The 17,442-nt window shown below is 48.0% G+C and overlaps 1 protein-coding gene across 1 annotated transcript; it reads right to left on the reverse strand.

Moving 5' to 3' along the window:
• Positions 1 to 550: 550 nt before the first annotated feature.
• On the reverse strand, positions 551 to 15,171 carry Cldn11 (claudin 11). The gene is made up of 3 exons (XM_069991902.1): positions 14,746 to 15,171; positions 11,819 to 11,983; positions 551 to 1,883 (listed from the first exon to the last, which is right to left on the reverse strand). The coding sequence occupies exons 1-3, from the start codon at positions 14,969 to 14,971 to the stop codon at positions 1,651 to 1,653; spliced, it is 624 nt and encodes a 207-aa protein (XP_069848003.1). The 5' UTR covers positions 14,972 to 15,171; the 3' UTR covers positions 551 to 1,650.
• Between the last annotated feature and the right edge of the window lie 2,271 nt (positions 15,172 to 17,442).

Consider the following 17,442-nt stretch of genomic DNA (forward strand, 5'->3'; position numbering starts at 1 on the left):
ATTAAGGATTTTTAACTGTATCAGACTTAAAATTTGATGTGCTGTGGCTGAATATTCATAATATCAAGAAACCATAAAGTTATTCCATTTAAGAAACTCTATGAGCGCGTGACTTACACTTATAATTCTAGCTACTCAGAAGGCTGAGATCTGAGGATTGCAGTTCAAAGCCAGCCTAGGCGGGAAAGTCCATGAGACTCTTATCTCCAATAAACTACCAAAAAGAAAAAAGCCAGAAGCAGAGCTGTGGCTCAAGTGGTAGAGCACTAGCCTTGAACAAAAAAGCTTAGGGACAGCACCCAGGCCCTGAGTTCAAGCCCCAGGACCAGCAAAAAAGAAAAAAACTCTATGAACTTCTGGTTTGTATCTTTATGATCACACATTAGCACCATGATACACTTAATAAAATATAACATCCAAATTTATTCAAGTCAGCATAGAATGGTTTTTCTCAATTACTGATCAGATTCAATCTAACCAATTGCTGAGCTTTTTTTTTTTTCAAATCCAAAGATAAAACTTCTGGATGCAACAAAAGAGCCAAGACTGGTTTTGCAGAGTTTGTTATTTTATTGCACAGATTTCACTTGAAGAACAAAATGCACCATCCGTGTTTGGAGAATAGAAGGGGGGGTGTCTCAGAAACTGATACACCATGAGTGTTTACACCCGTACAAGCCAAATTCAACAGTACAGCTTATGTTACACATATCACTTCAACATGGCTAATGGAATGAAAAGCAAGACAGGGAGGGGGGGAAAAAAAGCTTTAAAATGTGTTAATTTGAAGCATATGCAAAAAGTAGGATTGAAACAATAAAGATATCATCATACAAACCTGGGAAATCAAAAGAAAAAAAAGTATGGTGGAATGTCAGCTCAAGGTCTACTCACTTGTATTGTTATGTATTGCATAGTTAAAAGTCTGCTTGGTTCATTTCCTTCATACTGATGAACTGAGAAATTCAGGAAGACCATGGTTATGTGTTTTTAAAAAAAAAAAAAAAAAGATCCATCTTGAAAAAGTATGTACAGATAAATGGAAGATCACAAACTAAGGGTTCTCACCCTTCAAGATAGGGAAGTTTTCCCATGCAGAGAAAGTTCCCCAACTCCCTTCCCTTCCCTCCCACGCATGTTCCTACTTCAAGCCTTTGCTATCTCTTAGGAGGAGAGGACCTGGGATGCACAGGTCTTCGGAGGTGGCCATTGTCCTGTGTAACGGCTGGAAACGTGGTCTTTTATTTCTCCCCCCATCCACACCCGATTCAGCAAATGTTTGCAAGGTATTTAGAGAGAAACGAAATAGTCGTGTGTTTTTTAATCAACAACAAAGGAACGTCCAAGAAGGGAGAGGGAGAGAAAAAAAAAGGAAGAGGAGCGAGAACATGAGAAAACTATACTATGGACGTGACCTAAACTAGAAATTTCTCTTAAGGCAACCCAAGGGGCGGTGGGGCGGAGAGGCGCGAAGACTACAGAGCATGCCAGGCCGGGTGCCCTCTGGATCTGTGGCTTTGGTGCCTGGCCCAAGGGGAGCCCTCCCCGCCTTACCCTCCTCCCCTCCCACACACACACACTGCAGCAAGCAAACCCAAGGCCCAGGGGAGGGCCCCCAATCGACAGCACCTGGGTGGAGCCGCAGCGCGCTTACACGTGGGCGCTCTTGGCGTGAGTGGGAGAGCTGGAGCCCGAAGCGTAGTAGAAACGGTTTTCACCGAAAGACTGGGCATCTCCGGAGCAGCAGACGATCACGCAGCCCCCGACCAGACACAGCACCGCGCCGATCCAGCCCGCGTACAGGGAGTAGCCGAAGCTCACGATGGTGGTCTCGCGGTGGGCGCACACGGGGAACCAGATGGTGGCCACGATGGCACAGAGAGCTGGGGAGACACGGAGAGCAGGTCCTCCACATGGGTGCGAACCCCTGCATGCGCCCCGCAGAGGCATCCACCCCCGGGCACACACACCCGCCAGGCGCCTACCCCACCCCGAAACACTAGCCATACAGCTCTCTCTCGGCCAGGGCAACCTCCAAGTGCGAATCTATAGGATGAATTGACTCCCGCCTGGAACTCTAGCTACTCAGGAGGCTGAGACCTGAAGATCGAGGTTCAAAGCCAGCCTGGGGATGTAAAGTCCGTGAGCCTCTTATCTTCAATTAACCAGTAAAGAGCTGGAAGTGGAGGTGGTGGAATGTATGAGGGGAAAAAGCCAAATGAGAACTCAAGGCCCTGAGTTCAAGCCCCATAACCAACACAAACAAAAACAAAAATGAAATGGGGAAAAAAAATGGGTTAAACTATAGGGTCTCATTTTTTTTTCCCCAACAGGTGGCAAAGACAAGAAATCCCCCAGTGCAAACCTAGAAATCATCATTTAGGTTCAAAACAATATATATTTATCTCTATATGTTTAGATACCATTCTAATTCTTCCACTTACCTAGTCATACTATCATTTTTTCTTTGCGTATGTATTCCCCATGTGCTGGGCTGTAAGTTCTTTGAAGGCAAGGGTCCTTCCTGAAGACTATCTCCTCATGCCAGGCACATTATATGATCTCAGTGTACACTAGCTGAATGACTAGATGACCTGAGCTATCAGAGCTGGGAAGCAAGATGGTACCCACCTCAGTGTTCCCTTTGATTTGTTTTACTTCTGTCAGCTCACATGGCAAAGACCTGAAGAAGCGGCTGCCATTTTTCTTGCTACAGCAAACATTGTTGGACATGATTGGAGGACCGGGTGAGTATCTGAGTTAGTTTTGTTCTGCTGTTCACAATCACAAAATCCCAACACACAAATGAACAGTTCTGTGAGTAAAAGAATTCATCTATCCAAAGGGATGGGAAGGGGAAACAACGAGGAGGCAACAATGCTTGATAAGAAATGTACTCGTTATCTTGCCCGTGTAATTGTAACTCCTCTGTATGGTATTCTCACAATAAAAAATAAAGAAAAGAAAATTTAAAAAAAGAATTCATCTACACAAGAATTTTACAATGATATTTTTCATGATGGTAGAACTTAAGATCTTTCACCAAGGTTTAGATTCTAATTTTATAGGTTAAGATGCTATACACTGGATGGCTCCCACCGATAAACCTAGCTACTCAGGAGGCTGAGATCTGAGAGTCACAGCTAGAAGCCTGCCCAGACAGACAAAGCTGAGACACTTACCTCCAATTAAACAGCAAAAAGCCGGTCATGCACTGGTGGCTAACGGCTGTAATCCTAGCTACGCAGGAGGCTGAGAGCTAAGGGTCGTGGTTCAAAGCCAGCCCAGGTAGGAAAGTCCATGAGATTGTATCTCCCTAAACTACTCAAAAAAAATTTTTAACCAGAAGTGGAGCAAAAGAAGCTCAGGTATGGCACCCAGACCGTGAGTTCAAGCCCATGATTGGTCCGGGGGGTGGGGGGGGGCAAAAATCCAGGCGTAGAGGTGTAGCTCAAGCAGAAGAGCACCAGGCCCTGAATTCAAGATGACACACTGCATTGCCACTTTGGGTGCCTTGTCACTTCTAGCTCAGCAGGATTTTTTTCCCTAATTTTTACTCATACTAATTTTCTAACCTATCCTTTGTGCCCGCTGAGAAAATAATACATTTTTTCTTTAACACAAGCTCTCAAATAGAATAGCCTATACATTTGTTCTTAAACTGAAGGGAAGATTGATGTCTTACAGGCTTTGAAATACCTTAAACTATCTCACTGAGTTTTTTGTTAACAACAGACTGAAGACCATGCCCATGCTGAATATAAATAAACAGATGTGATTCCAATCCTAAAAATGTTCTGGATCCCAGGCCCAGACAGACATGATGGTGTACACCTGTAATCCCCAGCCCTCAGGAGGCTGACGCAGGAGGACTGTAACATAGTTACACACACACACACACACACACACACACACACACACACACACACACACACACACACACACACACACCACAAAAGAGTATGAAACCCACAAGTAGAAGTGATTGGCAAGAGAAGAGATTTAAGGAACTTTTAATTGTCCAAATATAGTTTGCTAGCATCCTAAGTTCACCCCATTAATTATGATCTACACAAGGACTTTGCATTGATTAAATGAAAGGCTAAATTCCCTCTCTGCTGCTCTGTGTATTAAATTTTTGAGATAGGGTCTTGCTAATTTTTGGCTGGCCTCAAACTAGCGCACTGGACCTGCCCTAAAAAGCTAAAATATTTTCAGTAAATGGTTTCCTTTCTCTTACAGATTAAACACAAGCACGCCTATTTCTGTAACATTGTTATAGGAGATACCACAAGAGGAGAGATTTTCTTTCCATGAAAAAAAAAGACCAACATTTAGAGTGCCTTTCCTCCTTCCCCCAACACCCACCCCTGTTCAAGCCCAGGGCTGCCAAAACTTCGTAGACAGGGAGGATTCTTTTTCTCTCTCTTCTTTTAGCCATGAATTCCAAATCAGGCACTCCTGAAGCATTTCTTGACTACTGTGTCAATCTTGCGATGAGGCACAGATAATAGCATTTTTCTCTATAAAGACAGGACCAGAAATCGTTTCCTAAAATGTTCGAGCCAGAGAGAACTCAGAATCCACAACTACCATAGATTCGCACAGCAACACACAATCCGGCACCCACACCAGACCCCCCAAAGTGGGCATCTGATCTGCTGAGGGCAAGAACTTCCAAACACCAATTGTTTAGAGAAAAAGAGCAGGGAGTGACAAGCTAAATTACATAGGAAAAAGGTTTCATTCCCAAACAACTGATTACATACAGTCCATCCAATCAATCTCCATAAACAATTAACTTATTTCAAAACAGCTTATGGTTCAAATTAAGTTTTATGTTGTTTTGATTACTTTGTGTTAACTCCTACAATGCCATCACAAAAGATTTCCCCACATTTCACAAAACAACTTTCAGCCTTAGTTTAGATTTTATAGAGTAAGACCAAAATGCTGCCTCTCAATTCACTTAATTCTTTCCCACTTCCTAAGCAAAGTAATAAAATAAGATTACCTTCAGGTAAGAAAAGAATCAGACTTAAGATTCCAAAAGTAACCAACAGTTGGTTTTACATGTTTCAGAGATTTTGCTAAGTTATTGTAATATAACTCATTAGAAAAGGGGAAAGCCAAGTGCAGGTGGCTCATACCCTTAATGCCAGCTGCCTATACAGAAGGCTGGGGTCTCAGGATTGAGGTTCAAAGCCAGCCCAGGAAGGAAAGTCCCTAGAGTCTTATCTCCAATTAACCACAATAAAGCTGGAAGTAGAGCTGTGATTCAAGTGATAGAGAACTAGCTTTGAACAAAAATGAGTTCAAGGGCAGTACCCAGGACCCACACAGAAGGAGAGGAAAGGAAGGGAAGAGAGGGGAAGGGAAGAAAGGAAAGGAAAGGAGAGGAGAGGAGAGGAGAGGGGAGGGAAGGATAGGGAGGAGACCCAGGAAAAATGTTTGGCAAGACCAGGAGAAGGAGAATAATAGTATGAATCTGAGCAATACACTATACATATATATGCATACATTTTATGCTTATATGGAAATAGGGACATGTTAAAATGTAACCTTAAGCCCATATACATGAGGCAAAGCAGGACAGTGTATTAGAAACATTCACTGTTTTGCTGTTTGGACTCCATGAAGAGAAGAAAAAGAGGGATGGGTAAATAAATGGATGGATAGATGAAAGATGGATGGGATGGGATGGATGGATGGATGGATAGATAAATGGACAGATGGGTGGATAGATAGATGAACGGACAGATGGATGGATGGATGAATGGATGGATGGATGAATGAATGGACAGATGGGTATATAGATGAATGGACAGATGGATGGATGGATGGATGGATGGATGGATGGATGGATGGATGGATGGGTGGATGGGTGGACAAGTGAGAGGTATTCTTATTTCAGTTGTACTTTCCCCTTCTACATAGCCCAGCTAACTTCCAAAATTGTAAACTTTAATGTGACTTCAACACAGATAAGAGCCACTGGCTCATGAATTACCTCATTAAAAACTTCCTTCTTAATGCATGCAAAACAAAGTAAATGAATACCAGTAGGCCCTTTATTTCCTAGTGGATAAATGAACTCTGGTGGAATTCTTGTGGCTCTCAGCAATGAACCACATCAAAACCACTCAGAGAGGACAGGCCACCACACAACATGAAAGGAAAGTAGAGGCTTGCTGGAAACAGTAACCTTCAGTTGAACTTGAGATGAGAATTGTTTAAAAACTTTAAAAAAGAGAATTCGCTCAATTTTAGCACTGGCTTAAAGGGAGAAAGCGATATGTGTTGACCAGCAACAAATGCAAGTCAAGTCACTGCTTTATTAAACCACGTAAAATAGTAATAAAACTAGTACTAATTTTTGACATTCTTAATAGAAGCTGGGTAGACATACTTCTATTTGTGGACAAAAGAAAAAGAAAGTATGGAACAGTTCTGTTATCTATGAACTACAAAGAAAGAGTTTTCCTAAAAAAAAAAAATCAGTTACCTATAAGGTCAAGAACACTGAAAAGTGGAAGGGAAATTTTCATGCTTTCTCATTTTATGTTATTAGAATTTATTTTTCAATTAAGTCTCTAGAAACAAGATCGGAATTTTACCACTCAGACTTTTCAGATTCCTTTTTTTTTTTTTAAGTTAATTTGTTGCTCTCTTCTCCTTTGAAACTAGAAAAGTTTTAGCTTTTCTTTTTCTCATTTGTCATTTTCTAAAATGTTGACATAAGAAAACACAGCTGTCAGAGGTGATACTGCACTTATACAAGCAAGCGCTAGGGAGATCTGGTATTTACACTCATCATCAAACCAGTGGAATATTTGGATCTCTCTTTTTCCTGGCCTAGTTCCAATATTTTCCCATTATTTTTTATTCCATGTATCATTATCTTTTTTCCTAGAGTCTCTGTCTATCTCTCTCTGTGCCTTTGTGTGTGTGTGTGTGTGTGTGTGTGTGTGTGTGTGTGTGCCTTTGTGTGTGTGTGTGTGTGTGTGTGTGTGTGTGTGTGGTTGTATGTGTGCTGGTCCAGGGGCTTGAACTCAGGGCCTCATTCTCTGGCTTGGCTCTTCCACTCAGATCTCAGCCTTTTGAGTAGTAAGGATTAAAGGCACAAGCCACCAGTACCCAGCACTCTGTGTTTGTCATACATCCAGAATCAGATTTCCTACAGGGAGAAGGAATCCTTGAATTTACAAAGAATGCTGAGATCTTTCATTTAGAACATTAAGGAGCCTAGTTAGAAACATCTCAATCCAAAAAAAAAAAAAGCATCTCAATCCAAACTCATCCACTTTAGACACATACTCCCTCAACTAATTCATTTCTCTCTGGGTGGTAGAAACTATGTGGCATATGAGATCTGAGGATCACAGTTTGAAGCTAGCCCAGGCTGGCTTATCTCTCGTCTCCAATTAACCACCAAAAAAATGCTGGAAGTAGAACTGTGGCTCCAGTGGTTGAGAGGTAGGGTTGAGCTAAAAGACTAAGGGAAATTGCCTAGGCCCCAAGTTCAAGACCCAGTAGTGGCAAAAAATTATACAGAGACATAGATAGACATCGATAAATATAGATATATCTATAGATAAAGATATGAATTTGTATCATATCTGCCCATTCCCTCGAATGGACTACAATTCACTATTGCTCTGAACGATCCATGTTAAAAATAATTTTTTACTGCAAATAAAGTATTACTGAGACCAGATACTTAAAAGAAAAAAAAGATGTAAGAGATCCAGTTAGAAGCAATTCTATCCTTTCTAGTCCCATCTTGTTTCATAAAAAAAACATCCACATAAAGTCCCTTCTAACTGGTTGCCAGGTAAGAATCATTCACTCTGAGTGAGAACTTAGATTCGGCCTCATAATGGCTTTTCATGATAAAGACAAGCAAATGTTTCCAACTATTGAGTCCCACATCCTAGTTTCTACAGAATAACCCAAGAAAATATTTCTATCAGGCCAGGACCTGAACTAATGCTTCCAGAAACAGGTTCTTTTCTCTCCTCACCAGTTCTGTGTGTGGAGAAGGCCCAGCAGAACTTAGATGTGATTGGGAGAATCCCCAGATATCTTCTGGGTCAGCACTAGATCTTCTAGAAGTCAACAGTAACAACAACAACAACAACAACAACAACAATAATAATAATAATAATAATGGGAGTAACCACTTACAGGGCACTTCCTATGTCCCAATTAAATTATTTCCATGCATCGTTTCCCTGTTCTTACCAATCTGAGAAGGAGGCATTATTGTTCTCATTGTATAGAAAAGCTGAGCCGTGAAGTAAGTGTCCCGATGCACACAGCTAAAAAGCAGTGGATTCCTGAGTCAGTACGCTTGGGTCTGAGTCCCTCGAACAAGCTAGAACAGGCAGGGCATGCGTACCTCCCACCTTGTCAGGGACTCCTGTGAAGCCACATACAGAGCCGATTCGCTTCAGATCTCCCCCCAGATCTGAGGCACCTGCTGTTGCTTGAGCTACTCATCTGGCTTAAGAAGCCACTGCTTCAGGCCTCCTGTTCCCTCATCACAGCAGGAATTCTCACACCATCACACCCACGCTGTTAAGATGGAGCTTGCAAAAAAAAAAAAAAATAGCTACAGATATTCAGGATAAGGGGGAACTGGCTTCGACTGCATTTCCAGCTACCATCTCAAGACCATGGATGACACAGCTAAGGACCTCATTCCCAGGTCCCCTACTCCAGGGTGAATCCTTTTCCTTTGGTCAGCTTGAACACCATCAGGTGACCCCAGCACCCAGTACGGGCCCAGCACCAGCTTCTCTCAGGCAAAGCGACACAAAGGGAGCCTTCACTCTGATTCCTCCACCCACCACCAAGAGAGAGAAAACAAGGCGCTGGGCTCTGGGGTGGAACGAGTTGGAGGACATCAGCAGGTGCCACACTTGAGACAATGAGCTTTACATTTCCAGACAAAACAATATCCAGCCCAGAGACCAGCGGTGACCCATGCAGAAATCAGAGATCCAAGAGGCAGAGAAAACGGCAGATGTAACTGTGAGCAGCTGGGAAGAGGGGGGAGCAGATCACTCAAGGATACATTCCCCGTCAGTTCACTGGACACAGTAAACAGGGAGTAAGAGATACACACCCACTCCCTGGCCCAATGTCACATAATTCTTCTTTGAGACCAACTTTAAAAGTTAAACTAAAAGTCAGGCACCAATGGCTCACGCCTGCAATCCAGGTTACTCAAGAGGCTGAGATCCGAATGATCGTCATTTGAAGTCAGCTTAGTTAGCTCCAATTAACTAGCAAAAAGTTGGAAGTAGAGCCATGACTCAAGTGGTAAAGTGCCAGCCTGGAACAAAAGAGTTGAGGGACAGCACCCAGGCCATGAGTTCAAGCCCCAGCACCAATACAAAGAGAAAAAAAAAAGATAGGGGCTGGGAAGGTGGCTCAGTGGTAGAGTGCTTGCCTTGCATGCATGAGGCCCTGGGTTCCATTCCCCAGCACCACATAAGCAAAAAGAAAAAAGCCGGAAGTGGCGCTGTGGCTCAAGTGGTAGAGCGCTAGCCTTGAGCTGAAGAGCTGAGGGACAGCGCCCAGGCCCAGAGTTCAGGCCCCTCGACTGGATCCAAAAAAAAAAAAAAAAAAGATAAACTAAGTTAGGAAATTTCAAAACACTGAGAACTTCCCCTAATCCTCAAATAACCAGACAATTTGGTTGTTTTTAGGAATTTTAAAAAAAATGTCTCTCTATACCTTGCTTTTATCCCTCTATCTTCAGTGGGGCTTCTGCTTGTTTGTATAGGTTTTTTTCTCCACTGTGGACCTTCATAATGCTCAAGTGAAAAGCCAGAATTTCTAAAGGTAAACACGTAAGATTACAGACCCATCCTTCAGCTCTGTGTCTGCCCTCCACAGAGCCTTGCAGCAAGAATGCAGAACACAAAGGGCTTCTTCCTCATTCCACAGCCCAATCCACCTGGGCAGCTTTGCCTTCCTGTTGAAAAGGGAATTGAACCCAGAGACATGGCCGCAAGAAATCAATATGAAAAGGAGGAGTGCATGCAAGTTAGACAAAACTGGAGGGTGGTGAGTGTTCTGCTGTTCTGTGCAGCACACACAGATTTGGGGTGTGTGTGTGTGTGTGTGTGTGTGTGTGTGTGTGTGTGTGTGTGTGTGTGTGTGTGTGTGTGTGTGTGTGTGTGTATGCACATGCACACCTGTGCACAGGCACTCATGCCTATACTGGGGCTTGAACTCAGGGACTCGCTCAAGTTCTCACAGCTTGTTTGCTTACAGTTGGTGCTCTACTGACTTGAGCCATAACTCCAGTTCAGCATTGTTGGGGTTTTTTTGGTAGTTAATTATAGATGAAATCCTGTAGACATTCCTATCCCAGGCTGGCTTTGAACCTTGATCTTTCAGGTCTCAGCCTCTTGTGTAACTAGGGTTATAGTTAGGAGTCATGGGCGCCTGGCTCACCACACACACACACACACACACACACACACACACACACACACACACACACACACACATTTGAATTCTCCAAGGCTTCACCAGCCCCTGCAAACCCCACCCATTTCCAACCCTGGGAAATGACACCCCCCCCCCACATCCTCTCACCATACTGGTGTCACCGCCAGGTGGAAGTGACATCAGCAAATGGCATTGTTCCCCTCATGCCACATCTGACGGGTTCACTGGGAAATGGGAATTTGGGCCCAGGAGAAGGTGACTTCATATCTAACCTATACACAGGCCATTTTCTCCAACTTGATGTACACATTGCCACACACGCTCCTGCTCTTAAAATCCATATCCTCTATCAGCTATATGGATTTGGAACATGCTAAAAAAATTTGAGTCTAAGAGTGAGGGGGGGATGGAGAGAAATGAAATCCCCAAAGACAGCAGAGCCAGAAGAACCCTTCCTAGATTATTAAATCAGTCCTCTGTGTGTAGGCCTCACCGCACACATGGAGAACACAGGCTCTGCCCTCCGACTCAACTGTCTCTCCCTCCATCCATGGTCTGACCACCTTCTCAATTCTCAAAACATGTGGCTGTGCTCCTCCTGTCTTGTGTGTGTGTGTGTGTGTGTGTGTGTGTGTGTGTGTGTGTGCGGGTCCTGATGCGTGAGCTCCGAGCCTAGACACTATTTCTGAGGTTTTTTTGCTCAAGGATAATGCTCTATCACTTGAGCCCCAGCTCAACTACTGGCTTTTTGCTGGTTAATTGGAGGTAAGAGTTTCATGGAGTTGGGCACTGGTGGCTCACACCTGTAATCCTAGCTACTCAGGAGGCTGAGATCTAAGAATCGCAGTTTGAAGCCAACCCTGGCCAGAAAGTCTGTGAGACTCTTATCTCCAATGAATCACAGAAAAGGCCAAAGTGGTACTGTGGCTCATGTGGTAGAGTGCTAGCCTTGAGCAAAAAAAGGGAGCCCAGAGTTCAAGCCCCATGACTGGGGGGGAAAAATTCTCATGGACTTGTTTCCTTTTTCCAGCTCTGTCTGGCTTCACACCGTGAATTTTCAGATCTCAGTCTCCTGAGCAGTTAAGATTACATCCATGAACCACAAGGCCTGAGAATCTTTTCTTCTTAACTTTCCACCTTCAGTGCCCCTCAGGGACATTTCTTATCCCTCTGGTGAACTTCTGGGGCACAGAAAGGAGTTACTGATTCGGGGAGTCTGTCAGCTGGTGGATTGAGCCTCCTGACCTCCTTTCATGTTTCTCTTCAACTCCGTGAAGCAGCAACTGCCGCTTCTGCGACACTTGGGGTTCACTGGGCGGTCGGGTGCCAGGAGGTCAGGCAGGAAGCTTACCCAGCAGAATGAGCAGAACGCCAGCCAGCTGGGCCCGCCTGTACTTGGCCACGCCAGGCTCATGGCCCATTCGGATGCAGGGGAGCACCGTCAGCAGGAGCAAAATGGCCGGCAGACCCAGAACGGAGGCAGCAATCATGAGCGCGCGGCAGGCTTGCACGTAACCTGGGAACGAGAGCACAGACAGGGTTCAGCAGCCAGTGGGCGTCTTAAGAGCCCCAATCCCACGACACAGGAAATCGCCCCACTGGCTTCTCTCCCATTCCTAGATTAAGCATGTGCTAAGTTGCCCAAGATCCGTAGCACTTCTACGGATCTTGTTGTGAAGCAACTCAAGATCAAAAGGAGGAAAGGGCCAGGGCCGCCCATGGCGCAGGCCTATAATCTTAGCTCCTCAGGAGGCTCATGAGGGTCTCAGTCCAAAGCCAACCCGGGCTGGCCAAATGCCAGAAATGGAACTGTGGCTCAAGTGGTAGAGCACCAGCCTTGAGTGGAAAATCCACATGAGAGCACCCAGGCCTTGAGTTCAAGCACTGGTACTAGCACAAAAAAAGAAAGACAGAAAGAGAGACACAGAGACAGACACACAGAGAAAAACCATAAGAGATACAATATTTCTGTAGACTAAATCTGCCAAGGTCCTAAGAGGCTCTGACAGACTTCAGTTTCTTGCTTCACTTTTAAATGTATTTATTCTCATTATGACACTCTTCCCCCTCTTAAAAAAAAAAGTTGCCTTTATTATTTTCTCTGTTCAGGTAGAGTTAGAGCTAATAGTGGGAGTGAGGCAGACAGAGTTGGTGACAAAGTCAAGAAATGGACCACAGTTCTGTGTCACAGGCGAGAACCTCATACCAAACCCAGTCAATCTGTCTCAGGCACCAAATCTCAATTCCAACACTGTCTCTCAGCAAGGTAGGCTGTGCAAGATCCTGTCTTTCAACCACTGCCCATCTCCACCTCAGTGTTAATGAGACTCAAGTACCTAATGACTTGGAGGCCCCCAGGGAGGAGCCCCAAGACTGGAGGCCCCACCCCTCCCTGCAGCTTGGAGGATGGCCAGAGTGGACACAAAGGAGCCCAGCAACAGTAGCAACCCAAGGTCTGAAAATCATGGCACAGCCTGTCCACATGCTACAGTGCCAAGTCTATGCCTGGAAGCCAAAAGATGGAGACTGAGGACTGTCCCTGCCCCCATCCAAAGTGTGAGGGACGGGAGAGAACGAGAGATTGGAGGTCCGCCAGAAAATGTACTCCTCCTGTTCAGTTTAGCCTGTGTTCTCTGAAAGCAAACCACTCAGCGCTGAATGCGGCTCAGTGTGCCTCATTTTCAGAGGAAGGAGGCAGAAAATAATTTTATGCTACAGTCAAAGGTGTGTGTGTGTGTGTGTGTGTGTGTGTGTGTGTGTGTGTGTGTGTGTGTGTGTGTGTGTGTGTGTGTGTGTGCCAGTACTGGGGTTTAAACTTGTGGCCTAATTTCTGTCCCTTAGCTTTTTTTTTCTTTTTTAAAGAAAATTTGGTGGAGTTATATTGAGTAAGGAAGCAGACAAGCAGACAAAAAGCAGACAGACAAGGGCACACTAACACTGTGGGTGCTCTCAGGGAGAGACAGAGACACACAGAGACAGAGACACAGAGAGAGAGAGAGAGAGAGAGAGAGAGAGAGAGAGAGAGAGAGAGAGTGCACTCCCTTAGCTTTATTACTCAAGGCTAGCATGCTACCATTTCCAGCTTTTTGGTGGCTAACTGGAGATAAGAGTCTCACAGGCTTTCCTGCCCCGGCTGGCTTTAAACTGTGATCCTCAGATCTCAGCCTCCTGGGTAGCTAGGATGACAGGCGTGAGCCACCTGGGCTTTTGCCTGTATAGAAAATTCGAGCTACCATTTATGGAGCATCTACTACCTTCAAGGAAGTCCTGGCTCGGTTTTTAAAGCGATTCTAATATTTAGAAGAAGACAGCGCCTTAGGTTAACACGCAGTCCTAGGTCATCTGGTTTTCTGCCCGGGGTCCTAGCCCGGTTTACCAAATCCACAACTCGGAAGCTGACTCCAGGCCGGGCGCGCCCAGTCTCCGTGCGTGACGATCGGGACTAGAGAGGAGGGTGGGGACCCACGGGGACCCTGAAAGGGTGCCCAGCGGCAGGGCACCGCTTGTAATACGAGAACCTAGCTCGGGAGCCCGGGAATCCAACGGAAGATGAGAGAGAACAGGGTCGCGATCGCGAAGCTAGCGGGAAGGAGGAACTGGCGCCATCTGTCAGGTCTGGGGAGCATGCGCAGAGCGGCGCCCCCCCCCCCCAGCCCCGCAACTTCACCGCTGAGAGTCTCCGCGTCCTCAACGCCCGCCGTCCACGCCGGCCGGCGCCCCGGGTGGGGCGGGACGAGCGTCCGTCCACGGGGCGGCGGGGACCCTGGCTATATTCACCCGGCCGGGGTGTGACTTCAAACCGGCGCCGGGCCGGGACGCTGGCCGCGCGGGCGGCGTCGGGGCGGCCGCGGTCGCTCCGCTCTTTCCCCCGCCGTTCCCCTCGGATCCGCGGGTGGAACCCCCAGGGGTCAGGGCTGTGTGCAGGGAGGATGCGGGGCCCGGGCCGTCGGTGGCGGGGGAGGGACGCGGGGGAGTTGTTTGCGGTGAGTGGGGCGACGGCGATGTTCCCCGACGGAGCCCCACCGGCCAGATCCCCGCTATCACCCCCCAAATTCGTGCGTCCTTCGGGGCTTAGTGGAGCTGGGGAGGGGGGGTCAGACATGAGTCCCTAGGTCTCTGAACCCCCCCCCTCACCGATGTTTCTAGAAGGTTTGTCTGTTGCCCCACCGCCGTCCCCACGGCTGGATTATGAGCAGACCCCTGCGGGGGGGGGGGGGAGGCAGGGGGAGGCCGGGGGGAGGGCAGGGGGAGGCCGCCGAGGCCCCGGAGAGGGCTTACCCGGCAGGATGAGGATGTCCACCAGGGGCTTGCAGTGGTACAGGCCCGTGGCCATCACGCAGTCGGCCCACAGCCCCTTGGAGCCCAGCTCGTCCAGCTTACGGCAGGTGGGGATGGTGTAGCCGCAGGTCACCACCCAGTCGTTGGTGGCCGTGGTGACGATGACGCCGATCCAGCCCACGAAGCTCGTGACAAAGCCCACCACCTGCAGGCACGTGGCCACCATGGTGGCCGCCGCGACGTCGTGCCCCGCACGCGCGCGCGCCTCGAGCCTGGCTGGCTGCGCCCCTGCCCCGGGCTGGACGGCGCCGGCTCCGGTGCGCCCTCGACGCGCTGGCGGGCGGACGGGCGGACGGGCGGACGGGCGGGCGGGAGGGCGAACCTGCAAGCGGCCTGGACCCGGCTCCGACGGGGACGGCGGGGACGGCGGGGACAGCGGCCAAGCGCCGCAGCGCCCCCGCCCCCTCTTTAAAACCCCGGGGCCCCGGACCGTGAGCGCCAATCGGAAGAGGCCGCGGGTGGAGACGGCCAATCGCGGGGCGGGGTGTGGACGGGGCGCCCCGCCCCCTGTTTAAAATCCCGTGCCCCCCGGACAGCGAACGCCAATCGGAGGCGGCCGCGGGGGGAGATGGCCAATCGCGGGGCTGGTTGTGGGGGTGCCCCGCCCCCGCCCGGCGGGGAAGAGTGTGCAGGGCGCGGGGCGCGCGGGGCTGGGGTGGGGGGCGAATCCCGGGGTGCGACGTGGGGGCGGGGGGCGAGCCCCGCGGGACGCTGAGAGGTCTTCCCCTCCGGTCCGCGTCTCCGGGCCTCCGTTCCCCTCCCGTGCCTTGTCTCCAGTCGGAGGGCTCCGCGGGCGCCCTGATGTCAGCCACCGCTACCTGCTACCGGAGGCTGGGCAACCAGCGCCCCGCGGTAACCGGCATGGGGAGCGGGGCTCCTCTCCAGAGGGAGCCCAGGCCTCAGGCGGCCCCGCGCGACCGCGTGGCCCACTGCGTGCGCAAGAACGGACGGCCAGGTTCTGAGCACCTCCACACCTCGGGAGCCCGGCGGGCTGCACACAGGTTCCCGCCCGGCCCTAGAGAGAGACACAGCACCGCCTTGTCTGAGCATTCAAGAAAGCCCTCTTTGGCCAGGGCTGGTGGCGCACTCCTGTCTGTAGTCCTGGCTGCTTGGGAGGCTGAGATCTGAGGATCCCATTTCAAGGCCAGTCCGGGCAGGGAACTCCCTGAGACTCTTATCTCCAATTAGCCACCAAAAAGCCGGAAGTGGGGTTGTGCCTCAAATGGTAGAGCACTAGCCTTGGACACAAAAGCTCAGAGACAGCATCCAAGACCTGCACCCAAAAATAAGCCCTGTTTAAAGGGGTTGAGAATGTGACTCAAGTCTGGGCCCTGACAAATGGGAGGCCCTGAGGTCAAAGCCCAGTGCGGCCAAAACAGAACCAAAACCCAAAATAATTAAGTCCTCTTTATCTGCATCTTTCCATCACGTGGAAAAGACCTCTTTGAATGGTATTTATCTTAATAATCTTTTTCTCTCCTTTGTGTGTGTGTGTGGCGGGGGGTAACTGCCCATTAGCTTTTTCCACTCAAGACTGGTGTGCTACCATTTCAACCAGATCTCCACTTCCAGTTCTTTGGTAATTGATTGGAGATCAGAGTCTCACAAACACTCACAGGCTGGCTTGGAGACTCAATCCTCAGACCGAAGCCTCCTAAGTAACTAGGATTGCAAGCATGGGCCTCCAGTGCCAAGCATCTTAATCTATCCCTTGATGAGTCCATCTGGGCCACTGCTCCCCCCCATACACACACACCTCAATTAATCAATTTGAAAGTGTGAAGGATTTTAGCAAGCATGTAAACTTCCTGCTGTATCTTCTAAAACCTGAGAGATGGGTGGCAAATCATGAGAACTGAGTGTCCCTTCCTTATCGTCTCTAATGCTGGGGTCATTACAAGTCAACTCTTTAAGAGAAGATTAGCCTTGAGAAGAGTATCTGTTTCCATGGAAACAGCAAAGAAACAAAATGCCCAAACAGAACCGCCTCTGTGATGGACGCCAGTGGGAGGATGGCAGTGATCACTCAGGAGCCAAGTGAATTACAGAAACAAGCCAGCCTCTACTACTTGGAAAGAGATGAAGCTAAACAATTAGGTTATTATTAGCGTTATTGAATGAGAGAAGTCATTACATCTATGTGTAATGGACAAAAATGCTACTTTGGGATGTCAGAAAGATGTTTAAATAAATGAGCTATAAAGAGAGAAAAGGTATATATTCAAAAGGAAGTCAGACGACCATAGAAGCCCAGAAAACTTGGAGCTACGGGTTAGACAGAAGCAGAGAGAATCCTTGGCTATCAGCAGCACCTGCTCTCTGCTCTTAGGCTCTGAAGACGCAGGTCCACAGCAAGCTGCTCTGTACAGTAAGTCGCTGAAACCAACCAGTGCTAAAATCATCCACATGCCTGTCTGTGCTGTAACTCTACTCCTCAAGTCCTTCTGATTAGGACCAGCCTTTCCACACCCACACAGCCCCAGATGCCCTTTCAATGTGGCAGTGAGTCTCTCTGCACACAGGAATCCCAGATCAGACTAGCCAAACACAGGAAGACCTCAGTTCGTTTTTCTCTTGGGAAACTGTATTGTGCCACCTCCTCACAATCCATAACAAAACTAGAAATGGATGAATGAG

This window comes from Dipodomys merriami, unplaced genomic scaffold, assembly GCF_024711535.1.
Source record: "Dipodomys merriami isolate MVZ:Mamm:240054 unplaced genomic scaffold, mDipMer1.0.p SCAF_40, whole genome shotgun sequence".
Classification (NCBI taxonomy): Eukaryota; Metazoa; Chordata; class Mammalia; order Rodentia; family Heteromyidae; genus Dipodomys; species Dipodomys merriami.

Excerpts from the sequence above, each read along its gene's own strand:
- Cldn11 (XM_069991902.1), bottom strand. The coding sequence starts at position 14,971 with ATGGTGGCCACGTGCCTGCAGGTGGTGGGCTTTGTCACGAGCTTCGTG. Across the intron at positions 11,984-14,745 it reads GGACATCCTCATCCTGCCGG|GTTACGTGCAAGCCTGCCGC; the intron begins GTAAGCCCTCTC and ends TCTCGTTCCCAG. Across the intron at positions 1,884-11,818 it reads CGTTCTGCTCATTCTGCTGG|CTCTCTGTGCCATCGTGGCC; the intron begins GTAAGCTTCCTG and ends GTGTCTCCCCAG.